Below are 27828 nucleotides of genomic sequence, written 5' to 3'. Positions count from 1 at the left end.
TAATAGTCAGTGATAATGTGTCATACATATTATCATTTTCTGCAAAACCACATCCCAAGTATTTTCTCAAATGAATCATAAAACACCCTCCTGATTATTCTCAATTAATATGAAGCATAATGGATTAAAATTTCATTCAATTAAAATTTCCGCTGGTTTGAAGAACATTTTTTCTTAATCCAAAAATAATAGCGCAGACTTTTGTGCCATTACATTTCCTTCCACTTTAATGTTCAAAACTTTTTCATGTTCAAGTCTGAGTAATTTTGAAGACTGACCATTTTGACAAATAGTTCCTCTTGACGGGCTTGAGGTACAGGCTCTTCCAAATAAGATGAAATACAGCAACTAGACAAAAATCAGACTGATGTCCCTGTAAAAAGCTTTTGTTTTTCAATCTCACCTTTAACTACTTTCAGAAGCGAGTGAAAGAAAGACGCAACTTATTTTTAATACTATTTTTCTCTTTTAAACAGCTGTTTGCTGGATGCAAGGCGATGAGGTAATGTATCTATTTGTGGCTGTGTAAGATTAATAACTATAATATGACGATGGTGAAACAAAGTAAACTTTGTTTTAGTACCGTTCATACATCTAGGTTACATGTAAGCCTACAACTAACAGATTTGGATGTTCAGTAATAGTAATTAACATTCCCCATATTACATGCCTGTGTAGGAGGAAGACGGCCAATTCAGGATCGGTTTTGAGTCCTTTCAAATCCTGCAATTCTCTCCATCTATTGAATGACAAACCAAGGTTGACTTGTGTTTTCGGCCGTACTCTATCACTGTAACCTTTTAGCTTTTTTTTTTGTTCTTCGGTCAATTCTTTTCTTTTTCTCTTTGCTGACCGGCCCCCCCAGTCCCCAGACTGTTTCATAACCAGTTAAAAACTCCTTTTAGTAACTTTAATATCGGGTTTACTATAAACTGTCCTCTTGCAGTTGGATGCTCATCAAAAATGGATCACACCATATATTATACAGATAAACCTCAATATCAAGGAAGTAACAATACATTAAACAAAGCCTAAAGGCACGACAAAGCAGGATTTGTCACCCTGATCACATTCTGGTTGTCTGTAAAAATATTTAGATTTTAATACTTTCAGAAAACTGTGCACCTTGTTAATTAACCCTTTAGACGTGTACTGTAGCCTCACATTGCCTCTCTTCCCAAACAGCAGTCTATAATAAACTTATGCATCAATTCTTTCTCAATCTGTTTGTGCAGTCTTTTGCACAGCAGCTATTTACAATTTAAGCAGTGGTTTTTATGTTGTTTTTCCATGTGAATGCACAATGACAGGTGCTGACTGTTGGGTGTTTGCCACTCAGGGAGCAGTGATCGTGGTGACTTGTGCATATCCTCTATTATACTCTGCTCTCTCCTCCCTACTGTCTGTTGTTTTGGTGCTATGGTGTTTGAGACTATATAGAGAATATTGGATACCGGAGAATATTGTGACTGACTTGATTTGCTGAAGTGGCTTGAATAGATTAGATGCTACACTCAAAGTGGATTTTGTTTTATTGGCTGAATTTAAAGTTATTGCTTTTCCAAAAAATCCTTCCTTTTTTTTTTTACAAGATTCAGACTAACTCCACTAAACACATCATAACGGGGCACCCTTGAATGAACAGTTAGTGGAATTATTAAAATCAGGCAGTTTGCAGAATTTAAACAGAAGAGATGACGGAAGACAGCACTTCTCCCGCAGTGGTAGCACCGGTGCCGTCTACAGTAGCCCCAGAGGAAGCGGTAAGCCCGGCCCTGGGCGGACTGCGAAGATCCAGGAACGGAGATTAGGGAGGTTTGTTCCCCTGGTTCGTGTAGGGCGATGTGTAGGCTCGGCAGCGGATCCGCAGAGTGGTGTAGGCCGGATCCGAGTGGTAGTGGCTCGTGAGGTGTAGCTGGCAGAGCCGGGGAGACAGCTGGCAGGCTGGCAGACATCCGGAGGGTGCACGTGACTACGATCACTAGCGAGGGGTATTAAGTGTACGGAGACGATCTGGCGCTGGTACACACACACACACATACACACACACACACACACACCACTCCAGACTAACAGAGGACACACAAGACACACAAGGAGAGGAAAGCACACCAGAGCCTGCAGGGGTCGTACGGGCATGGTGGCTGACTATGACAGAGTGAGTATTTCCCTTCAGTCCACCATGACTAAATTAATTTAATGAATGAGCTGCATAAAAAATGAAAAGACATGGTGACTTTCATGGTCTTATTTAATGTATGTTTTCACTTTTACCACTTTAAAACCATCCACCTCTGTACCAGAGTATCACATTACTCTCACAGGACCTTCTTTGATACCTTCACAGCTACCTTTCTAATTGACTCCCACTGAGTTTGAACATCAGAGTGTTATCAAAGACGGTTACTGCTTTTGTGTCCTCTACATATATTACAGCGCCACTCATTCCCTCCTCAAGGTTATTTTGTGTTATCTGCCATTTTTATTTCAAAGAGTCATTAAGATTAATAGCCAGGTGTTTTTGTAATTCATTAACATGAATATGGATCTTCATGAAGATGGTTGGCTTCACACGCATATTACAAAGGTTATTCATCAAAGGAGACAGCAGTGGAAGTAAAATATCACCTACTTTGTTACCTGCTTTGGACTTATTTAGAGTATTAAAAATGTAAACCAGATGAAGCATTTATTCAGTCTGAAGCTTTCACCTTTCAAATATTGTTCATTCATGTTTTGAACAAACAATTAAGTGTATAAAATACAGCGGGTAGTTTAAAGCCGTTTTGCCATGGATTGATATATTGGCATGGATCAGCAACACTTGTGAAAAATGTGATAAGTAAAATATGCTAATGTTATTTCCTGCACTCATATACATTTATTTTATCCCAGCAAATAACACATTACGATGAAATTAGTTATTGTGCTTTCCATAATAATGGTAGTCTAACAAAATAATAATAATATGCAAATGGCTGTTATTAATGCAAACTAACAGCACACTCTTAGTTTGACCATATACCTGACCTAACTTGATACTTAGGGAGTGTGTTTACATGCACAGTAATATCCTGGTTTTGAGTCTTATCCTTGTTTCGATCATATTTGAAATATGGTGTTTATATGGAACACAGGGAAACCCGGTTATTCATATCCCTGTTTCCATTATCTTTGCAGTATTCAAGGTTTCTGATGGTCTGTGTGCAGGTGTCCTGTTTCCTTAACATCTCTGCCTCTTATTTCTGTACTGATTGAGTTAATTCAACAACTGAGAATGAGCATAGTTTGGTTTCCGGCTGTCTGAACTCTGCTGCATTTATTATTCTGCTGGATTTGGCTTCTCCATCTGATTACGGGTGATGGAAAACAAGAGCGACAACACATTTCATTATCTGCATTGTCAAATCATCATTACGTCATTTACCATCATATTTTTTGTATTACTGACTAACTACTATGTAACTTGAGCTGAGGATGCACCTGCAAACATGGCAGAGAATTGTCAGAAACCTGGATAAGATATTTACATGCCACAGTATCCTGGTTTCTACCGGAGTACAAGCTAGCATCCAGGTTTCTCAAAACCGGGATAATGGCTTATCCAGGTTTCTGAAGCCAGGATATTGTGTTTACATTTACAAGGGGGACATGTCGACCTATCCCTAGTGGAAATCTTAAAATACTGATCGGAGCAACTAAAACTTGTGACTTCTTTTCATACTCTGTCATGTATTGTCAGAAGTATGGTTTAAAAAGGCACCATGTAATTAGCATAACAATGTATATGGCTGTCTCCTTTTCATTGCTCAGAACAGTGAAGTGATAATCAGACTCCCTGTCAGTAGATATATTTATAAATCAGCTCTAATTACTGGAAATTAGGATTTGCACGAATGCAGTCAATGCAGTTGTTAGCATCATTTCCAGGCTGGCTATTAAGAACTGGTGGTTAGTATAATTAGGGATGCTTAATAGGTGAAAAATGATAATTGGTTGCGGTTTGGGTGTTCTCCTTTTAGTCCTTATAAAGCGCTCTTCTTTCCCAGCAATAAAAAAATGATACTCTTATTAGCATTTTTAAGACTCTTTTATTTTTTAGATGGAGAAAAATTACTCTTATTTATTGTCACTCACTGACTGCTTAAAGCCTAAAGTTGATATTAGACTTATGCATCATGGTGTTTGACAGTCCCCTCGTAGGTGCCTTCTGTGTAGGAATGAATTTATAGTTCAGTGTCAGATTTCACCCATGGATCACTACCATAATTTAATTACATACCACAAAGTAATTGTGTTTACATCCTGTTATTCACTTATTACTCATTTTAATCACCTGTTATATAGAGTGAGGATGTCTTGCTGCTGAACAGGATACTATTGTGCAGTCATTCATGGCCAAAGTAAATGTGTTTACATTCATACACTTTGTCGTAGATCACGGAAACTGTGGTGAGAAGGTTTGTAGTGGATATGGCTTTGGAAATCAATTGTGCAAACAATTAAACTGATAAACTGCCAAAATACATGAACACATGCACACATACACAGGCAAACGTCGACTGAATTGAATTTCATGCAGCATCAATGGTGAATTCAGTAGAATGGAAAAAGGAAAGAAATGATAATTTTACAATGTTGTTGTTCTGTTTTTAATAATTTTGATATCTCAAGATATCAAACATTTTTTGTTGTGTTAATGACTTAAATATTGAGATAATAAAGTTGCGAAAACAATGTTTGATATCTTAAAATAGCTTAATAATTAAATTACATGAGGATAGCTTCAAAATATTGCAATGGTCCAGTTAATTTAAGATAATAAGATAACGTAATTAGGTCCATTCATTGCACATGAGCTCAAAGTAAAGCAACTACAGTAAAAGGATAATGTGAAATGATGTCTGTTTCAGACTCATTCTGCGCCTCGAGATGTGCATGCTATATAGGAGTTGCTTGGAGGTGTTTTTCTGTCATCTGAAGCACGCCTTGCATGGCATAAGTCTCTCCTTTATGCATATGCATTTAAGAGAGAATTGTGCAAATTATGGAACGCGATATCTGTGACTGATTGTGCTGTCTGTTAGATTTACTTATTTTTCATGCAACTTCTAGGGTGAGTTTTGTATGAAAAATCTCCTTTCACTAAAACCCAGGAGACATTTGCACATTAAGAGGGGATTGTGTCAATAACAGCAGATGAAGGGTGAGCGTATTACAAAAAGCATGCAGTGGAATGCAATAAATTAGTAAAAAAAAAAAAAAACAACAACTTCTTACCTATAATAATAATAATAATAATAATAATAATACAATTTTTTTAAGGAATCTTGTCTGCATCTTTACATTTATTTATACTCTTTGCCAATCTTTTCATTTTTTATTTTTTTAAGTAACTGGTGGAGTTCTCAGGTGGCCTCAGTAAATGCTTAAATGCTTAATTAATGAGTCGCTATATGAAGCATCACTGCAAACAAAATTATAACTAATTTGAAAGCCTTGTTCTTAGTCTTTCACACCCAAACTGGAAAACATGACTGCCAATTCTATTTGTTATAGTATACCGCTCTCCTGGTCCTTATTCTGAATTTTTATCTCAATTCTCATTATTAAATTTGATTGGCTTCTGTCAGAGTGTTAGTAGTGAAAAATACAGTTAATTGGGAATTGCCCTTATCTTAAAACAGAAACAACTATAGAGCCCTGTTTTTTATCTTTGAGTTAAACTGAGTGAAGTTTATGATATTGTGCCGCCATGCTTTGATGGTGATGGCAAGAATAGCATGCATGCCAGTATCTTTATTAAAGTGAATGAATGCATGAATCATACATCAATAGCCTAATTTTACGCATGAGCCGTGATGATGAAGATACAGAAAAATAGAAATGCATGGCAAAAATAGCATGTTGTCAATATTTTAGAGACCCCCCAAATTTTCACAAGTCATGTTTTCAGGGGAGCTCATGTCTTATTAAGAGGAGCAAGCTCCCCCAGGCTCCCCTGTAGCTCACACCCTGCCAATATTGCGTCCAGATTTGAAACTATGTCTATATCTATTTTGGCAACTGGTCCAAGGGTTTCAAGCATCTGGCACTATTCAAGTCATTTATGGCTTGGGGATTCATTTCAAATGGTTTATAGGCATTTGAGAGACATGTTGTCTGATATACTGTGTGTATATATACACTATGTACTGATAATATTAAAAAAACTGCTCATATCTTACTACTTTTGAAAAGCCTTTAAAAGTTATTAAATACTGATCCATTGGTTTGAGTCTCATTCCGGCAATGATTTTGTTAGTGCAGTTTTGGGTACAGTATGTTACCAGTTAAGTAAATGGTGAACTTAACTTAACTATAGGTTTAATCCACTAAAAATAAACTTTTAGAAAGTGGTTAATAGTCTTCCATTGTCTCCTTTGGTAAGCGGCCTTGGTATATTTGTGATAATGCACTCCAAGGTGTTCTGACATTAAAATTACTTCCTTACATTGTGGTGTTCTTTATTTCCACCTCCATTATTTTCTCATATTGGAACAGCTCATCATACATTATTGCTTACAAGATGTGTATTAAACCTTATGTGCCGAACTGGCTCTAAGCTGTTGCCAGGCAACCAGTGGAGACTCCAGGAAGTTACTGTGCCAGGCCATGTAATAGTCCAGCACATAATATACTGAAAATAGGAGATATAATGCGTTACTTAGTGAGCTTTAGAGGTGCTGGTAGGTGGGCGGAGCCAGGTTTGCTAATTAAAGCAAAAAATTAAGTACATTTTAATTTTAAGTAACTCTGCAATATACAGATTTAGAGTCAAATTAGAGATCGAGCATTTGGAGGAGATCCCCTCATATTTTTTTTAGTGATTCCATTTCTATACTAAGCATTCATTTTGTACACTAGTAAGTGCTATTTCAGGAGAGATCAATTGAAAGTGTATAACGACTTTTATTGAGGTTAACAACAGAGAAGGACTTTGGCGATTAGGCCCTAGAGACGTGATGCATCTTCATTAAGCATAGGCCCATGAAGGAGGTAGGTGAAATCCCCTGGAGTCTAGACGCTGGTGGAGTAAAGCCAGCAGAAACCTTTCAGTTGAATCACCTGGATCATCCTGAATATAAGATGATAAGGTGGTGATGGGGAGGTTGTGGGTTGCTCAACTGTAGGTCTGAAAGATGTAGGGATATTTAAAGAACAGCATCTGAGGACTGATTAGAAAGCGGGCAGAAATATCATGGCCAGATATGATGACGTCAGAAATAAATGAAAGAGATTTTGACAGCGTAGATAAATCAGAAGTGACGGTGTAGATTAGAGCAGAAAAAAGCAGGAAAATAGCATGAATTCCCAACAGAAAGAGAAGTGAGAGAGAAAATATCTTATTGAAGTTATTTAAATTAATTAAAATTGTTGTATTGTTGAGTCGTAAAACCTTAGAAAACAGTGTTTAACAACAGTGATGACTGGTCTGTGGTTATTTAGAATAGCATTTGCTTATTTGGAAAAAATAGCTAATTATTTACTCACAAATAATCTGTTTTTTAGTCTAAAGGATACAGCTGCCTTAACCATGTGTAGAACATGCACTTCTGAGTTCAGTCTGAGCATTTAAAGAGAGAAAATTTAGTAGTGGTGAAGCTAAAGAAGTCAAATAATACTCACGTCAAGTGCATTGTGCAAGGTGAAATAAAATTATAGAGAAGATTAAGTGTTTCCTTTTGTCTTCAAGATGCATACTGTTAGTTGCTAATTCATGTCGACCTCACAACTGCTGATTTCATATTCAAAGTACAGAATTTTGACTGAGAGGAAGCTCAGCCTCTCACTTAGCCGGAAGGTGTAATTTGAAGCCTTGTCAAGCTTTGAAGGCAATAACACCAAGCTACAGCCTCCAGTGAAGTACCCTCAATATTCATCTGACCGGGGCAAGAAGATAATGAAAAATGCCTCTAAAATGGATATTTGTGCCGCAATCATCCTACATTGGATGACATGTGCAATAGTACCCTGAATGAAATATTTCTGAGAAGAAGACATGTGTACCATAATTAGTGTAAGTATAAGTGTAGTTTAAAGACATGCTTTGTCTTAATAATTAGATTGATCAGATGAAGCATGAAAAGCTTTAATTTTTTATTTTGTTAGTACAAGTTTATTATTAGCATCATTGCTCATTCGGTAATTACTGTGTATACTGAAATGTGTAATGCCCTCATAAATTTCCTTGGTGAAACAGGACGGCTTAAATATTTCATAGCTTTTTAGGTAATAGTCTAGCTGTGGAACTGTAGTAGTCAGACCACACCTCTGCATTGTTACATTTATTGCGAAATACTTTTCAATTGTTAAATACAAAGTACATTAAATGCAGCATGAGAGGTTCAGGTGAGTGTCATGACAATAATCAGAGGAGAACCTCAAATGTACAGAAATTCATTAATTCGAGATTGACAAAAGAACCAAATGCACTGTAACAGTGTGCCGTGCATGAGGCAATGTTTTTATAATGTGAACATATTGTATAACATTTTATTACTGAATATGATGTTCTGTGTGATCAATGGGCCAGTTTATTTCTGTGAGCCTCTCTCACTCTCCTCCAAAACATGGAGCCTCAGTGGAACCTCTTGCAGATATGGTTGTTATTCCTGTATAGTCGTGAATTACAACCCTATTGCCAGACAAGAAAACTCTGCAAAGCTCCGTATTACGTTCAATGCCAGTGTTTTGAAAATTCTTCTAATATCTGCACATGGCAGCTAGTATGGTTACATAAGGTTAGACATGGTTTGGGCAAATTACCTATAGTTACACTGTAAGGTTATGGTTAGGAAACTTAAACACTTGGTTAAGGTTAGGAAAAGATCATATTTACTGTTAATAAGAAGGTTGCATGCAGGTCTGTGACAGGACATGAATTATGTTCTCCTGCATGAAAGTCAGAGGCGCTACACATGCATCCACCATCTTGACCTCCACACCCTTACTTTCCTCCACGCAACATAATGAGCTCACTATACTTCTTGCCTTTTCTATATGGCTGTAATTGCTAGGGATATAAGGCTAGGAAAGAACCCCAAAAATCATTGGGTAGTGATTATGATTTAACATTAAGAGATGTCAAATTTGGTGTCGCTGTGTTGCTTTCTTGACAGTGGCAGAATCCAAATATCTTAAGTTCCCCACACTTGCAGACTGGCAAACTGTCTGTCTAGTGCTGTCAGATTCTTCAGTTCATCACGTATGGATGCTCATCAAGGATGCTCATGTAGACTTTCAGCTATGAACAACACAGAGCCCATTTTTGCTGCAGACTTCACCAGAATTCGCTTATTACCTAAATTTCTTACGGTATGTTCAGACTGAATGTTAACATTCTAAGTTAACTAATGTTATCTTTTCTCTCGTGGTGTAACTTTGACCATTGGAGAGTTTCTGCAGTCTGTGTTTGTCCCAAAGAGCCAATGTACAAACTGTACAGATGTTTGCTGTAGCTAGCTATCTATGCACTGACTCTATGTGCGGAGTGTGCTGGAATTATGCTTCTCCAGGCTCTATGTAGGCGAACGTCCACTGGGGTTACTCAGGTACGTTTGCGTGGCTGTTTTTTTTTAATACTTTTATGTAGGTTTATGTTTGTTGCTCCTGAAGATGCCTGCTCCTTACTGAAAATTACATAGTCATGCAGGTTTATGCTTTTGGCAATCCCCTGTGCACTGGCATTAGATATGGCATTGAATGGGATTGGAGTGGTCTGTATTTCCATAGAGTGTTTGCTCTCCAGCTGCTGCCACAGTCACAGAAGAGCCCGGTGCATTGCTGCAGGCATGTATTTTATGGTTCAGTGTGCTTTACCTGGGTTTACACCATGGAGAGAGAAAAACTTGACATCCATGCCTTTCTCTGTATAGTAGCCCATCATCAACCTCTTAACATCTCCGATTTTCTTCACCACAGCTTTGGCAAACAACAGTACACAAAAACATGGTGGGTTTAGGGTAATTAGCCATGGCACTGGTATAGCTTGAACTTTAATCTGAGGTAGATCTGTCCAAACTGTTATTTTTCACAAATATGAACATGTGTGGTTGCATTTCCACCTGGTTGATATGCTTGTCTGATGATCACTTTCTGAAGTGGTCTGGCAGAATTGATCACAGTTACCTGTCAATCACAACTTACTGTAGAATGCTTACTAGTTGAACTAATTGGCATACAATGCAGACAATATTACATTTTTTGGTGATTTTCATGCTGCTTAAAAATGAAATATTTACAATGTGCTGTACTAATAGCTAAAAAAAAAAGCCTCACAGATAAAAATGGGAATATCTGGATTTTGAATTCAGAGCATTTCTTGTTTCAGTTTTAGCCAAGAATACACATTTTTACCTTGAACACCAGTTGAATAAAATAAACCAGCTGCTAGGACAGAAAACCACATGAGGACCAAGACTGAAAACGTGATTCATCACACAGGATTTACCACATGAGACGACCTTGCACGCAACATTGCATTTGCAACAAAACTGACAGCTATAAATCCCCCACAGTGGAAAAGTAAATCTCTATGGGTAGGGTGAATTAACCCTTCCTCTTTTTTAAATAACATCAAGGAGGTACACATAATAATAACAGTACATACTGGTGATGGTGATGATGGTGTGCCTCTGGTCAACACAGTACTAGAGAGGAAGAAAGGTGCATCCATTACATTCTGGCTTATGTACAGATGGAGGATTAACAGCGGCTAAAACTACGCTGCACTGCCTCCAGCACCTTTGGGGTTGTCAGCTCTGAAAGATTTGTTAGTTTTTAAATGCTTCCACAAGCCATTCCCATTGTGATTCTTCCTTTAAATAAGGGGTCTCGCTTAATACCTGTGAATACATGTCACAAGTGAGAAACCCTTCCGCATGAACGGCTTTGAATTGCAATGACAGGTATGGAGGATGTTTCCAATTGCATTGTCATGTTGTCCAATTATATTGCCATGTTAAAGTGGGCAGTTGGCTAAAAGGAAAAATGCAATTTTTTTAAACTTAATTGCAGAGATCTGGGAAGCTACAGCATAGCTCGAAGAAGTTCAGTACGCCATGTCCAGTAGAGATGATGACACATATTGTAAACAAAGCTCTATTAGTTAAACTCTTGGTCTTAAAGTGACAGAATAGGTGCTAATTCAGCACTTTTGTGCTGCTAGTTTCCGGTGAGCAGTTTCATGTGGGAACTCGGTAGAAACAAAATTGTTCCTACATGTACATGATTATCTTTAGTAACCGGGTCATGATTTCTGGAAAGAGACATTGCTGTTGAGTTTTTCAAATGTGTTTTTTTGGCGCTTTAAGCACCACAAGCCAAGTGCCATATAGTCCCATTATATTCAAAAAAGGCAGACATCTCTATGGCCGATATCTCCAAAACTCGGCAACTTACACCAAAACAATCTAGATGGATAAATAGCACTACAGGTAAAATATGTATTTTTGATTTTTGGGTGAATTGTCCCTTTAACATCTGCTGCTTGGAATCACCCTGTGCCTGTATTTTAGCAAATATCTGACCAGTTTTATAATAACATACAGCATGAAGGATGGTCAGAGCTGGAAGAAAACAAGAGACTTTCTTCTACAGCAGTCTGACAAACATTGCTCGCTATTTACACAGCAGTGCTAATTAGATCAGTTCTCCACACAGTGCCGGGATCAGCTTGTCATCTTACTTTTATAATAGTCATTGTGACTGGTCAGAATGTGCTGGTATTTGTTTTTATTATGTGCTTATAACAATACAATATCTTAACAGAATAGATTGTCTGAGAGTGGCCATTCAAAATGCCAGACTGCCATGCAGTGTGGACATTCATGTTACCCTGAGGATAATTCTCAATGTTGTTTAGTGGCCTGTTCACCTTTGTTTAGCATCACTATCAGGCCAAAATCCCCAATTGTAAACCCCCAAGGGGGACAAGTTTGCTTGAAATATACCCAGCACAGTCCCAATAGGATAAACTCTTGTACTCCATGAACTTCCCTCTGGTGCCACCAAAAAGTCATTAGTACCACTGCTACATGTAAGGCTCTAAGAATAACAAAATCATCATTAGGGTGGTCATTTTGTTTATTACTGTTTTTATTTTTCACACATCTTATTATTCTATTGTGGTGTCTGATGGACAGTGCAGCCTCTAGGGGATGCTAGTGGGATTTAGACTAGTCTTGTTATAGCATAGGTAATGCTAGATCTAAACAAAGTCATTATACGGCAGGACAGACTTTTTGGCAAATAGTTTTTAGTTTATTTTAGCATAGATAGCTGTCAGATAGGTTTGCCAAAACAGTACTACTGGTAAGCCTGAAAGCATAGTCCATCATGTCTTTTAAAAGAATTTGAAAATGAATTGCATTCGAAATTCATTTCAACTCATATTGTTTTCCATAGCGTCAGACAACAACAACAAAGTACACTTTAAACAATAAAAAGCATTAAGACATTTAGCAGTAATTACTTTAACACACAAACACTACTGTAGGCAGTACACAGGACTGACAAGCATTTTTGTTATCTGAACATGGCAATTTTATATACATTATATATCCTTACAGAACAATGCAAGTGATAACATTTATAATCCTCAGACTTTTGTCTGTTTTTTTATACTCTAGTTAACCCAGAAACTTCAGTTTATTGTTACCTTACACCATTGTGTTTTACATATTCTTACTTTACATGACCAAGTATATAAAAGTTTTCGATCTCTTTCTGACTTAGATCAACTTTTGTATTTATTGGTCCACCTGGTTCATCTCAACTTAGAAATGCCAGGATTTGCAAACTGTATTGTCATCATTTAAACATATTTTCCAAAACTGAATGAAGTGCTTACAAGAAACATGTTTTCATTTAAATGGCTTTCCTACATTGAAAATTGGATGTTATTTACTGTGGCAAACTTAAGGTGACAGTCTAGTGTACATTCCTGCATTCCTAGGGCTTGAGCGTGTATCGGAGCCTGCCCAGGTGTGTTTGAAAAAGTTTGGAGTTCAACTTCAGTATGTGATTTGCTGAGTTATGTATAAAGTTTGCCAAGGCAGCATAGTAACACTTACACTGCAGTCTGACAGCTTCAGCAGAAGAGAGTGCCTTTTTTTCTGGATTTCTTCCAGTCAGACTATTTTAGGTATTTAGCTAATTCACCTGTTCAAGGTGGAGGTTAAAGACAGTTGATGGATGCAGTGGCTCAGAACGGGACAGTTTTTTTTAAACACCATGACATCCTACCAACAAAATCCAAGAATATGTCCCCCTTTTTTAACATTAAAAACTGGTCTCATCTTTCCTCATTTCTCCATCTTCTGCCTCGGCTTCAACAACAGCGGTTCCGTTGCTGAGCGGCGCATCACTCAGAGTGCTGCGGAGCGTCACCCGGGTGACACTGAGCGAGTGTTTTCTGGGAGTGATGTGATGTGGCCCATGGCACATGACCTCCTTGAACATTTCTCTAAAACGCGTGGACATGAGGTTGTACAGGATTGGGTTGACTGCTGAGCTGAGGTAGAAAAACACTCCGGAGATGATGTGCACGTACTGGAAGACTTCCAGGTGGTTGTCAGTCCAGTCACTGATGAAACTCCACATTAGGCGGTCAGTATGGAACGGGGCCCAGCAGATCCCAAAAACCACCACTAAAACGACTGGAAAAACAGCGAGAGAGAGAAAGAGACAATGGGAGGCATGGGTAGAGGATATTTTAATAGCAGTACATTGATTGATGTTGCCAACATGCTCTCTCTGGTCTCAATTAAATTGTCCCTCTTGGGGCTGTGTGTCAATGATGCAGAGATGTTCTGTCCTGGGCACGCAGCCTTTGATTTAGTTCTAAATAAATCTTTAGATTCATAATTCATGATTCATCTGTGTTTTATATCATTAGTGGGTCCCAGTACTTGTCCTTAACACTTCTCCTGTTTCGGAAGTGGCTCTCATAAAAGAGCTTGTAAAGTGAAACACCAGTCATGACTTGAACACATCATCAGAAACCAAAAGCAGAATAAAAACTATGCATAAAGATTGAAGGAGGAGAAGATTCACAATGCCAGCCTACCTTTTCACCTCTCTCATTGTGGCTTGAAAGTTAATTGTGCATTTTGCCTGAGTGAGACATTACTCTCAGAGTTCTTGAAAGGGATCATTGCGGCCCAAAATGACTTATTTACAACAGCTTTCATAAAAGATTGCCATGAAAAAAAATCCCAGACTGCAATAATGTTGAAAAATGTAAAGGCCCAGGCCATGTACTGCTCCCTCCTTCAAAGTTTTCAGTTTTACATTAGAGATTCAGTGTGAGGTTGACTATAAGGTTAGAAATGGTTCATTGTAAGATGTTGATTGGTGCAGCTTGTTAGGACTGAATGCTGACTTAAGAAATTGTCCATAACAAGCAAATATTGACGCATTTACATTTTCAAGGAAGTTAGTTTGTCAAAGTTGAGGTTTAATTTTTATTTGAACAAAGCCTGTTACAGCCATGAATTAGAATAATTCATTCGTACAATGGCAGTAACTAGAAAGAAAATGCAAGTATTCTTACAACTTGACCATTTTTTGGAGAAAATTGCAACAAAACATTTTTGCAAATACAAGATCACAAATCCATGAAGGGGGTTAGATTATTTAAAAGCTACACTATATATGAATGACTTGTCTTTATATATCCCCTTCTCACAGATATAAACATGATGAGAGGGAACCACGCTGGAGTAGGATGGAGAGGGGAACACGCAGGAGTGGAGACACAAGGGAGTGGAAATACACTTGAGTGGAACGTTGAGAAGACTCTCGTGGAGTCCTTAGTTCAACGAGATCGGACAACTGACTGAGGTGAGTGCTGAGCCTTTTATCCTGGCTGTGATTAGGTGCTGATGAGGAGCAGGAGTGTGATAGGGAGCAGGTGTGTGTGATTAACAGACGGTGGAGCCTGGCGTATCTGTGACAACTTCACATCATGCATGATAACCTTGGTGAATATCAAGGTACATTTATTTCTCATTCTACAACACATGGTTGCACAATGAAAGGAAAGTTGTAGTCCTTTTCACACTACACACAGAGAACATATATACAAATATTCAAATTAGAATAAAAATATATACAGTTACTTATATACATGTATTATACAAAGTATGGAGAAGTTTCTACTTTCCGAGCAAAAGTTAGGGGATACACATTCTTCCAGGCCAAGTTGTCGTCTGCCAGTATAAGTGTTCCCCTCCAACAATCCGCGCATTTTGCTACCTTTTTAGGACACGTGATTTCTCTCTCATCAATAATGCAAATTAGGTAGGGTCACGGGCAAAGATTGCGAGTCAATAAACGTATTGTCAGGATTTCAGAGGAGGTGAGAAGGTTAACTGGCTCATTTGATTGGACTATTAAGCCAAACACAGTAAGAGAATGGATGTGATATTGAAGGTAAGATAAGCAACTTCATAACCATTTTCTACATGGCATCAATTAATCTATGTAAAAAGAAAGAATGACAAAAACATCACAGCACTAAGGAGATCCTGAAGGCTTAATTGGATAGCACCAAGAACACTAATTTGTTTCGACCCTGGGGCTTTCCAATTACTCCCCAGTATTTCCAATTTATGAACATGTGCAAAGCATGCTTTTAGACCTTTATATACACCAGTCAAAGAAGTCCTCCTCATAGACCCAGTAATTGAAACTGACCAACATTATCATGCCACAGCTGTGCAGTAGCCTACAATACACATGACATTTCCCATTATTGAGACATTAAGTATAGATTGTCAATGAGATAACCTTGTAATTGGCATTAGGTTTTGCTATATATATATGAAATCTATAGAATCTATTGATACCAAGCCTTTTTTGTTACAATAATCCTACAAATCTCACGTCTGTTAACACATTGTCACTTATATTATGAACAGGTTCCATCAAAGATGTGCTATTAGCATGACAATCACCAGGTACAGACTCATCAGAGTTTATGTAGGCCAATTTTTAAATATTGTTTTTTGCTTCTGTTTAGGAGGAGAGCTATATATTACTGGCGCTAGAAAGGGACTGCCAAAACCATCAAAACAAAAGTGGTCTGTGGGGCTGATGAGGCAAATAGTATTTTTGTTGATTTTCATGCCAGTCCTACTGGGGCACACTGTGGCCACACCAAAACAAGAGAAACCAAATCCAGGAGATTTTACTGGCCAGGCATGTCAGTAGACATTAACAAGTGGGTACGTCAGCACTACATATAAACCCTATATTATTATTCTATGATAAGGCTTGTCATTTCATGTTCAAAACCATTTCTCTGGAACTTTTTTTCTATATCTTTCAAAATGATTTATAAAAACTTTACGCTGACTTTACAGTACATGTGTTTATTAATAGGTTGCCCTTTACATAACATGTTATCAGGTTTCCCAATGCTCAGCTTGCCAGGCCAGTACTGTATCCAACAGAAAAAGCCAACAGAATACACTCCCATAAAGGTTAGTTCATCAAACACAAAAGTGTGTAAAAGGTATGACTTACAGAAAATGTGTGCTTGATTACAAAAAAGTTGTAGAAAATATGTTGGGAGTGCATTTTATATCACAGAATATTTTGATTGTTTAGAAACTTCTTGATTGTGTATTTGCATACCAGGCAGTATAAATTAAGCAGTGTCTGGAAGAAAACTATTTTAATGTTTATAATCTTTTGCTATATAAGGTTTCTCAGCCATTTGAACTGGTGGGGATGGACCTAATTGGGAAACTGACAGAAACCAAGCATAGACATCAGTACATATGCGTGATGATCGATTATTTCACGAAATGGCCCCAGGCTTACCTTTTGACATCAAAGAGGAAGGAAATGACAGAATGTATAATCAGATTTGTCCATCAGTTCAAAGCCCCCAAAAGGATTCTTACTGAGCAGGGGAAAGCATTTGTCATTTTGCCGTAAGTACTTCATTCAGTCCTAGGCAGAAATTGTCTACATGTTATATACTGATATATTAAATATTACTTTTAGTAAATATCTTTTTTAAATATTATGTTTAAATTCAGATAGCACCTTATTTTGGTTCTGATGTCTTGTTAATTTTCTTCTTGTAATATTTTTATGACTGCTATATTTTTTGGAGTCTTATTGGACATAAAATCAGTGTATTTCTTTCTTTCTCAAACAATTTTCCCTCACCACAACCCCACCATCTACAGCCTCACCGGCTACAGCCTCACCACAACCAGCAGCCCCACCGACTAAAGCGCGGTAAACATGCTCAGGAATAATATATATATATATATATATATATATATTTTTTTTTTTTTAATGGAAAAAAGTTTTACACAACTTATTATGATTATCAGAAATATATAATTTCCTTTTGATTGATTAACCAACTAATAGTTGCAGCACTAGAATAAATATGGTATAAGTGGCATGTCAAAATCTCCAACAGTTGACAAACTTATTGTCTCACTCCAAATACTGTCGTACTGGCCAAATGCTTACTGGAGACTCACTCCACATTAAGGCCTTAACAGCTTTAACAATTCATAGCTACAAGGAAGCCAGAAACCAGTTTCAGAATTCACGTTCAGAATACGTGCCCTCTAAAGCTTCATAGTATTGTAGTCATGGTTCGTGGTAGGGTTATGTTTTGTGTCAGGCCAAAAATGCAGTCTAAAAAAATGTGTATCCCACTCTAATATTTGCTAGGAAAGAAGAAACTTCTCCATATTCACCAAGGTTATTAGGCATGATGTGAAGTATACACAAAATAAAATACTAGTAGGGCATCATCTATGCATTATGGAGAGGATTACATAATTTAGCAGACTGCATGTCCAGCCTGGTAGTACAAGTAGCCTACCTTAATCGCTTTGTGTTATGAAAAGTGATATTTAAATACAATGCATTGTCATTATGATTATTATGATTATTATTATTTACCCTTTTATGGAGGGGGGATTCAGAACCATTTACAACAATATCCAATGGTAGGCTATCATTTGCAATTTAAACGTGGATTACAAGGACAAAATATTGTTTACAATGCTGCATTCAGTTCAATGTACATTTCGAGTCAAGTAGATGTAGGCTAAGTGAGGCGAGCAATGAGTTTAACTGGTTACGGTGATCTTGATTTTACTGTATCGACCGCGTAGTTATATGAATGAACAACTTCCTTACAAAAGGTTACAGCGTGTCTGGATCTAGCTTCCAAAGAATTACATAATATGACCAAGTAATCGACTCTGTGGTAAATTATAACATTCTCAAAGTATCATGAAAAACTGCTTTACGAGGAAAAAGATATGATTGCCTTGGTTTTTCAGTAGACATTCTGTTCAGTGCAATACGAAGTTTGATAACACGTACAGAATAATAAAAGCATTTATTTCGATAGATGAGCCATGTGTTTTGTACTTTGCAAAACCACGCTGATAAAACAATTAAAACGATAAATTAAACAATCCACATGTTATATTTTTTCATTTACTCAGGTGAAATCGAAGCGTAGTAATGAAGGTCCACCTTCACCAAATGCACATTTGATGGGATTTATGCAGACTATGTGCAGCTGACCAGTTTTCAGGACATAGTGTTGTTTTTAGTTAAGTATTGCAGCTCTCTTCTGTCTTGTCATGTACTACAGGCTTCATTTTACAATCATCTCTTGCCTTTATATCAAATAGTGTACTCGTGACTGTCCCATCAACACGTTTGCTTACATGTGAGTTATGCACACAGCTCTGGGTAAGATTAAAAGAAAAGAGTCTTAGTAAAGAAAAAAGAAGATCAGGAGGGTTTGATACTCACACAACATTTTAGTGACCTGCCGGCGGCGTGCCTTCTGCTGCTGTGTTCGGACGTTACAGAAGCTGTCCTGTCCAAAGTCTGACTTTGCCTCCAGTGCCTGATGCATCTTCTCCCGCTTCAGCTGCAACCCGATGAGCATGTAGAGAGCGCTGATGGTGAGCATGGGCAGAAAGAAAAATAGCAATGTGGTCACTTGGATGGTCACTTTGTACATCCATTGCGGTTTCACCACCATACAGGTCGCTGAGTCAGGGATCTCCATGTTTATGTTCCCAGCAAGGCCAGAGGAGCAACTGTGAAGGATGTTGATCCCATGTAGACTTGTGTTAGGCAAAGCGCACAACACCGACACACTCCACACTGTAAGGATGACCCGCTTGGCATGGTTGCGTGTTACAACATACTTTGCGCGTAGCGGGTGCACCACAGCAATGTAACGCTCCACGCTCAGTGCCGTCACGTTGAGGATAGACGCCAAGCAAACAGTCTCGAATAGGAACGTTTTAAAGTAGCAGCCGCCCCTACCCAGGAGGAAGGGGTAGTTCTGCCACAGCTCATACAGCTCTAATGGCATGCCCAGCAGCAGCACCAACAGATCTGACACTGCCAGGCTGAACAAGTAGTAGTTTGTTGGCGTCCACATCACTTTGTTGCGTGCAATGACAGTGCACGTCAGCCCATTCCCCACCACACCTACCATGAAGATGACCAGGTAGATGAGGCAGACGGGAAGGAACACAGACGATCGACGAGGCCCCAGATATTTGTCCAGGTATTCTTTCTCTGTCAGACATGCAACTTCCAGATTGATGTAGCTGCCATTCACGCCACAGGTCAGATTGGCACACTTTTCCCCTGGAGGACAAAACCACTTGCCTTTTTCAGCCATTAGATCAAAAGAACAGTTGTAAGAAGCTGACATCCTGCTGAATTAGTCAGACTTGCTATCTGAGAAAAAAAACACATGAAACAGACATCAGTATTAAATGCTATTTTAGAGCAAAAGTTAAGACTAGTGGGTACTGACATTTATACAAAATAGATTCCTAATTATATTTGGACAGGAATCAAAGTTTTGTCGATTACTGCAAATGTACTTGTGTCAACACAAATGAGGAGTTGTTTCACATCTTGACATTCATCTCTCTTCATCATGTTTCCTGACCAATTTCCAAAACTCTGAATTAGATTAGCAATGACTTTTGTTTCTGCTAATGAGATTTGAATTCTCTGACAGTGAACATAAGACTGAGTGATTGAATAAGCTTGAATTGCCATCTGTAGCTGCCCTTGTAGCAGAGCTCAAAATCATGTGCTTCAGTGAACACAAATGCAGAATTTTCTTGAAACAAATTACAAAAAACCCCCAGATTTTTTTATTGATACCAGCCACTACTCTCTAAAATACAGTCAACCAGACTAATCTGCAATGAGAGGATGCGCTGATTGGAGGCAGGTGTGTTGGCTGAGCTGAGTGATTGGAGGATGAGCGTCAGGTGAGTGGGAGCATTGGAGTCGAGAGCCAGCGGAGGTAGACGGGAGGATTAGACACACTTACGGAATGCAGACAAACTGTTATGGCTATAACACTATAGAGACCTAAGTCTAAGGCTGAGCTTGAACTTTATAGGATGTGGCTGGTGTTATTCTATATTTTCAATCAATATTTTATAATTATACTTATCAATATTTGTATATTATCAATGCATGAAAAAATCTGAACTTATTTGCACATAGACAGAAATAACCTGATGAAATAACACTCTGTACCGAAATGTTGTTATTAAATAACTCTGACTGCAAGTGATGAGAACAGTTTGCGCGAGTTTTGTTTTTTAGATTATCAATGCATGAAATCACTGTTTAATTTGAAAGGGGTCGTTTGAATTGACAAACTCCGAGTTAATTATCACCCGACTCTGCAGTTACCCTCAGCTCTACAGAGAGTTTTAGAATCTTTCAGCTAATTTTTTGTTTTTATGGCCCACAACTTTACTGTTTTGGTTTTGTGTCACCACTCTAATTAGAGCCGTTTCCAGCTGCAGTAGTCAGCTGTTCTAATCAAAAAAGCTCTAAAAACCCACTGTACACACTACCTGCTCAGCACCAAATGGCAGATAGACAAAGTTAGTGACTACCTGGTGAACACTGTGGAGCATTTAGCAACTAAAGAGACAAATATTTTTCTCTGGACTTGGTGGAGACCAAAACAGAGCTGAAAGGAGAGTGAATATTGGACTTACATTCGCCTGAAACAAGAATCCAAATGAATGCTAATGCTGTTAGTATCATTGCCCCCAAGTGGCCAAAAAAAAAAGATCAGTTAATGCATGTTTAAAATCAATCACAAATATATAGTTCTCTTTTTAAGAAGGGGTCAGTAATTTCCTAAAACAGCTGGGCACTGTAGTTTTTAGCAAACATTACTCAAACAGGAGTAAATAGGGTTTTTATTGGGGACTATTTTGGATTGCGGCCACAGTGCCTGACTTTATGGTAATGAAGGAACATGTCATCCAGTGCAATAGTGTGGCTCAGTGATGTGTTTTTAGTAGTTTTGGACAACATAGAGGTCTATGACACAAAGAAATTAGCTATTGCACATCATTCTTCAGGTACATAGGATCAATTTAGTATGATTTAAATGGTTTCTTCAATCAATTTATTGTTAGTTTTAGTCTTTTCATTGACAATAAAAATAAAATATAGAATATCACCAGACTTATTCTTTAACCTATTTTAGCATTTCTTTGATTTGCCCATTCAGTGGATATGTTTCACTGGCAGCAGCACAGCGAAATGGGGGTCAATACAAAGCAGCAACCTCTGGGGCTGACAAACGAGGCCAACACAGAATTAGCTGGAGTCAGGGACTGTCAAGATGACGATGGCTATGGCCGGAGCCACCTGAGCTGCCCATATTGAGCTTCACAACGGCTCTTCAGAAAACTATTGGTGACGTCATGGACACTATGTCCATTTTTTATACATTCTTTGGTCAATATGCAGGGGAAGGCTTTGGAACAAGAACACTCATAAAGACTGCAATAAAAGGTCTCCAGTGGTATTCTTTATGCCATTACCTTGACCATTTAAAGCTCACTGGATGAATAGTGGCAGTGACAGTGACTTAATTCCCTGTGTGACTCAGTACATAATGAATGGCACTATCGCTGTTCTGATTTTGTTTCCCAATAATAATAATAGTAATAGTAATAATTATAAACTTTATTTATATGGCACCTTTCAAAACACAGTTACAAAGTGCTTTACAATAAAAAACAGAATGCATTTAAAACAAAAGAGAATGAAATAAACTCAAAGCCATAAAAACTAAACACATTATAAAACACAGAGAGAAAAATTATCTAAAATTTCGTACAATATAAATTAAATTATCGAAAAGCCTAAAAAAGTAGGTTTTTAAAAGTGATTTGAAAGGCGAGATAGCGTTTGCAGCCCTGATCTCCTCAGGCAGGTCACTCCACAGTCTCTGAGCCCTAACTGTAATGGTTTTATCACCTTTGAGTATAAAGCTGGACCTAGGAACAACCAGGAATGACGCATCCGAGAATCTCAGGCAGCAGGAAGGGACATAGAGCAATAAAATATCTGCTAAATAACTTGGGGCTAGGCCTCTCAGGGCTTTGTAAATAATCAATAATATCTTGAAATCAATTATAAAAGCAACAGGTAGCCAGTGTAAGGAAGCCAGGATTGGTGTGATGTGATCACGTTTCTTAGTCCGAGTCAAAATGTAAATGGTAAAGGTGACTGGACCCAGCACGAGAACTGAGGCACCCCAAGTGAACACCTGTTTCAGCTGACCTGTAATCAGTGATGCCAACGCAGAAATGCATTTTAGGTAGGACCTAAACCATTGCAGAGCAGGGTCACCGATACCCACCCAGGTTTCAAGACAGTCCAAGAGGAACTCATGGTCAATGGTATTGAATGGTTACATCCAGGAGAACAAGAATGGATTCATGGCTAGCATTTTTTAAAAATTCAGGAACTGAGCCTGAGTGACAGAGAGCAGTTTAAAATTTGCAAAATAAAAGGGGACACTGTGTTAAAAATTTTACAGGTAGAATATCTAAAGGTCAAGTTGAGGGTTTCATATTCATTACTATATAAGCTGCTTTCACAGACGACCTATACGGCCATATTAAAAAAAAATATATACATATATGGTCGTATTTTTGGTGAGGACGGTCTGCTTCTGTCACACTTGAGCTGACGTAGGAGAAAAAGGAACTGGTAAAGGTCCACATGGTCCATACAATTTACACATATCAGACAGAGGTCTTTTCTATCTCTGGCAGAGAGTTACTGTATTATGTATTTCATCATTATGCATTTTGTGTGTGTTGACTGAAGCCTTCAATCTAGACAGAAAATTTGCTTGAAATACTATCAGTGGTAAGGCATGTTGTCAGTGTACTGTAGCAGCACATCATTACATCATATTGCACCATAAACCATTCCCACAGCCACTACTGTACAATAATTCACTTCTTAATAAGATAGGATATCAATAGGATTTTCACACTATAGCAACTGATGTCCATCAAGCCAGTTGTTACTTGTCCATCATACAGGAGTTATATCTATCTCATCTAAATGTTGTATTATAATATAGCACCTTCTGCAGATGTAATGCTCAGAGACAAGCTTGGGGTGTAAGATGAAAAATGATGATGATGATAAACATATCTATGCTTTTCTCTTTCTCTAGAATGATGTCATGGATATACCACATCACAAGTCCAAATTCCTAAGAGTCAAAAATGTCATTACTTTGTGGGACTAAATGTGTTTTAAGTGCATGAAAGCCTGCTTCTGCGTACTTTTACGCACTTGTTTCTATGTAGTCAAGTGTAGTCTGTAGGAAATGTGCAAAACCTGAATTTTAAGGTATCACTTTAATAACACCACAGACATTTTGATCCATCACTTGATGACACAGACCATTTCTGTCTCTATTCTGATGAGTAAGCTGCACCTTCTTGACTTCATTAGATATTTATGCTCCCTCCTTCTAATTATTACTCTAATGTGCTTTTGATGATGTGCTTTTCTGGTTACTGTCATTTACTTTTTATTTATACAGTTATACTTGTTTATTCATATTTGGTATTGTTACAAAGTTAAAAGCAGAAGGAGGCAAAAGAGTCTAGGAGAGAGATGACATAGAACAAAACCTATTTGTGTTTAAACTCAGCATATCTTATTTACATTGTATGATTTTTGGCTGAGTGAGCCACCAGGACACTGAATAAGTTTGCATTTAGAAAGGCAGAATCAAATAATTTGGGGATTTTTAACGGAGATGCATTTTTTCATGTTCTGTAGATTCTGTATTCTAATAACATTTCAGTGGTTTTGGTTAAATGACTCCCCCCTTTAGCTTTCCAAAGAGCATAAATCGTCTTACCTCTAATGTGTTCCTTTGTTGTTATTCCCTGGTGTAAACACAGATTAGTGTTCTGAGTGGAGTGTGAACAGTGTGCTGCTCTCTCAGTCCACTCTCCTCCTGGTCTGTCTCTCCTCAAGCCTCACTCACGATCACATACATACAGTACACACACACACGCTCTCTCTCTCCGTCATCCTCTCTCACCTCCACTCTCTTTAGACCACACATGCCAAAAAACCTTATGGGTATTGAGCTTCTAGTCTGAACGTCTTGTAGTCTGCTTCTTTATTAATTAAAAACACCAATCCACTAGCACCAGTATACAAGGTGGAGTTTTCTTTCAACCATGATGTGACAGTTGGGTGTTGTTTTGGTTTTCTTTCTGGGGAAGGAAGTGTCAGTGACTCCCACAGTGCTGCAGTCAATTGGCAATTAGTGCTTTTAGTGCAATTAGTCTGTTCATTTATCTCCTGACTGAAAATTTCCTCTTTTGGGGTAGTTGTACTGTGCTGGCATATGCAATTCTTTCCCTGGGTCCTGTGTGCGTCTGCAACCCCAGAAAGACAGGGAACCTGGAGATGGACTGGCAGTCATCATCATCATATGGCCAGACTTCTCTGGGGTAAACTCTATAACATTGCAATTTGCTGCAGGAAGCCCATACCTCACACTAATGTAGGTGGGAGAAGAAGACTTGGCAGCCCTGCAGCAAGCTTTCCAGGCAGACTGGATTAATGTTCATCAGCTGCTGGAACAAACTGGCCTCTCCTATAGCCATTAACCATCCACATCATCCCAAGGAAAAGGATAGACACAGATGACTTAAAGATGTTCCTGGTGGTGTTTGAGAAGGGAATGACAACTTGTGGATGACTAGAGAATGAGTGGGACGTGTGCCTCTTCCTCCTGCACTCACTTCTGACAGGTACTTCTTTCAGCACACAGCCATCATCCAGAAGTCTAAGAAAAAGCATCCTGGACCACATAGGCTGCAAAACTCCAGACCACTGTCATCTGTCTCTCCCTCCTCTGCATCTTCACATTCCAACCACAGCAATCCAGGAGTGATGGTGGTGTCCATGACATGGGCACTACAGGAAAGAGCGTCCATCGGTAGACTACCCCAAACAGAAATGGCCTTACTGGGGGGTAGACATTATGCTTTGACAGATTCTGGCTATATATGCAATCAATGATTCATTAATGCCCGCTGCAACCAGAGACATTATTTTAGGTTATGTGCACACAACTTATATTCACACAAAACTTGGTGACCTTACATATTATATATTAAATATGCATGTGCTACATGCAGCAGGCATAATTTTTGGCTGACTGATCAGCTTCTTGGGGGTACTGGGCTATAAAGAGGAAGCACAGTTGCAACAGGTGATACACCTGATGCTGCTCCTGTGGGCAGAGGAAAGGGGTGGAGACTTTGGCAGAGCGCCCTCATATTCCTAATTTTCCCCTATGGAAGATTTTCCACTGGAGCAGTCTCACGCCAATACACAACACTCAGTCATTAATAGTCAGAAGGAGCAATCTGGCACAGTGCTCATCCACCTTCACTTTGTTTTGGCAAGAGATGGACCATATAGAATGAGTTGTGACTCTCAAACAAGTTAGAATATTGGCCAGTTGCTGGTGCTTAAAAGCCATTGGGAAATGATTTTCAAGGCAGCTCATATTCACCAAATGTGCCTGACAAATGCAAGTCCTTTATGTCAGGCAAATTACACAAGCTGTACAAATTAATGGGTATCCATTAAACAAGACTAGTATTTATCATCAGTAATGGAGAGAGATGAATTTGGGCCAGAGAATGTAAAACCAGCTAATCTAGACTCAAACCGTCTCTCACTGACCCAGAGAGCAGATGTGGAGTTGCTCCAACAGCGAATGATTTGTTAGGGACTTTGCTAAGAACTAAATTGTAGAGATGGCAGTCCCATCATAGTACACAAGTTGGATTCTGTGTGTGGATTATGGCCCTGTCCATATTGCAGTGCCCCATCGTCTGGGTCAATGACACTATTGTAGCTGACAACTGGGAGCTGCATCCCATTGTGCTGACTCTCTGAATCAATTTATAGACAAATTGTTATCTCTGTACTGAATGCACAGAGAAGAAATATAGTTCTGTTCCTCCATCTGCCTCTGTTTACGATGGCAAACAAGTGTTTTTCTCAAAATGTGAGATTGTCCCTTTAATGAGGAGGTTGGTAATTAAATCAGTATTTTTAAATTGCCTCTTTTTGGCTTATCACTCAGGTCAAATAGCAGAGACATGTTTGGAAAATTAGCTTTTACTGTTGTTGCAATATCAGATGTAACCATCTCTAATTAATATGTTACGTGACTGGCGTGATGTAGCACATAATTTTTTTAGGGAAATCTTAAACACTTAGATACAGCATAGTTTCTTCAGTGCCTGCAAGCTTGCAGCTTCTGTTATTTGTCTCTCTGTCTTTGCACCCTCGTTAATCTGACTCTTACCCCATTCTCTGTTATTTTATTTTCACCTCTTTCTTGCCAGTATGTGCAGGGGAAGGAGATGTCTCATAACAGATATAATAACAATATAATATAATAAAATATATTATCCTCATCTGACCATAATCGTACTTGGTTTTGTTGTCATAAAAAGGGACATACTGAAAGCTCTGTCACCGACTTCACCTCAGAGAAAGCACTGCTGAAATTAAAGGAGCCAGATTCAAAGTGATGATGAATAAATGTTGCTGAAATGTCATTATATGCCCAAATTACTTCTGCTCAATGCTTTTCTAAAACTTCAGCTGTGGCATTATGCACTGCAGATTCATTCATTTTCCACTTTATCCATTCTTTCTTGTGCTGATTTGTCTTGCGCTGTAGCTGACTGGTTTATGTTAGTGCTGAAACCTGTAACGTACCATCAGTGTATTTTAGTGATGTGCAGCTGTCGGTGTTAATAAACTCTTGAGTGTTTGCATCTTCAGGTTTATTTGTTTGAGAAAATAAAAGAGACACCTGAACATCTGAGTCTCCGCTGTGTCCTGATCCACACTGTACTATTACTTTATAGTGTAGTACCATGCATTGATATCGTCCTGTTTTGGCAAATATTAATGTACCATTTTTATCAAGCATAACACATTTTTATATGATGTCTTTCTCAGAAGCTTTTGACAATGAAATAATGTTGGTTGGTTGGTTTGTGCATCACTTTGGTCCAGACTTAAAATATCTCAATATCTCAATATCAGCAATTGAAATTTTGTGCAGACATTCATGGTCCCCAGAGAATGAAGCCCACTGACTTTGTTGATCCATTGACTTTTCCTCTAGTGCCACCAACAGGTCAAAATTTCACTTTATCCAATACTTTGGTCTATGAATATACCAGCAAACCTAATGACATTCCCATCAGCATCAGCTGTACTTTGTGTTAAGTGCTAATAAGCAAATATTAGCATGCTAACATGGTAAGTGTGTTTAAGTAATTTTCAATAAAGATAATTGTACTTGACCCTGTGGAGTTTATGGGCTGTTTTCATATTTAAAGTTTTTTT

At 38.3% G+C, this 27828-nt stretch overlaps 1 protein-coding gene and 1 long non-coding RNA gene across 2 annotated transcripts; one reads left to right on the top strand and one right to left on the bottom strand.

Annotated features, from left to right (window-relative positions):
• Window positions 1-370: 370 nt before the first annotated feature.
• LOC122877950 lies at window positions 371-27291 on the top strand. The gene is made up of 3 exons (XR_006378375.1): window positions 371-2158; window positions 14734-14886; window positions 24925-27291. It is a non-coding gene; the product is annotated as an uncharacterized LOC122877950 (long non-coding RNA).
• Window positions 11924-24927, bottom strand: nmur1a (neuromedin U receptor 1a). The gene is made up of 3 exons (XM_044200170.1): window positions 24290-24927; window positions 18853-19800; window positions 11924-13700 (listed from the first exon to the last, which is right to left on the bottom strand). The coding sequence occupies exons 2-3, from the start codon at window positions 19772-19774 to the stop codon at window positions 13324-13326; spliced, it is 1299 nt and encodes a 432-aa protein (XP_044056105.1). The 5' UTR covers window positions 19775-19800; window positions 24290-24927; the 3' UTR covers window positions 11924-13323.
• Window positions 27292-27828: the final 537 nt, after the last annotated feature.

The sequence above is a fragment of the Siniperca chuatsi genome, linkage group LG6 (assembly GCF_020085105.1).
Source record: "Siniperca chuatsi isolate FFG_IHB_CAS linkage group LG6, ASM2008510v1, whole genome shotgun sequence".
Lineage (NCBI taxonomy): Eukaryota > Metazoa > Chordata > Actinopteri > Centrarchiformes > Sinipercidae > Siniperca > Siniperca chuatsi.
Note: the sequence above shows the minus strand (reverse complement) of the source record. Positions and strands in the feature narration are given on the sequence as shown.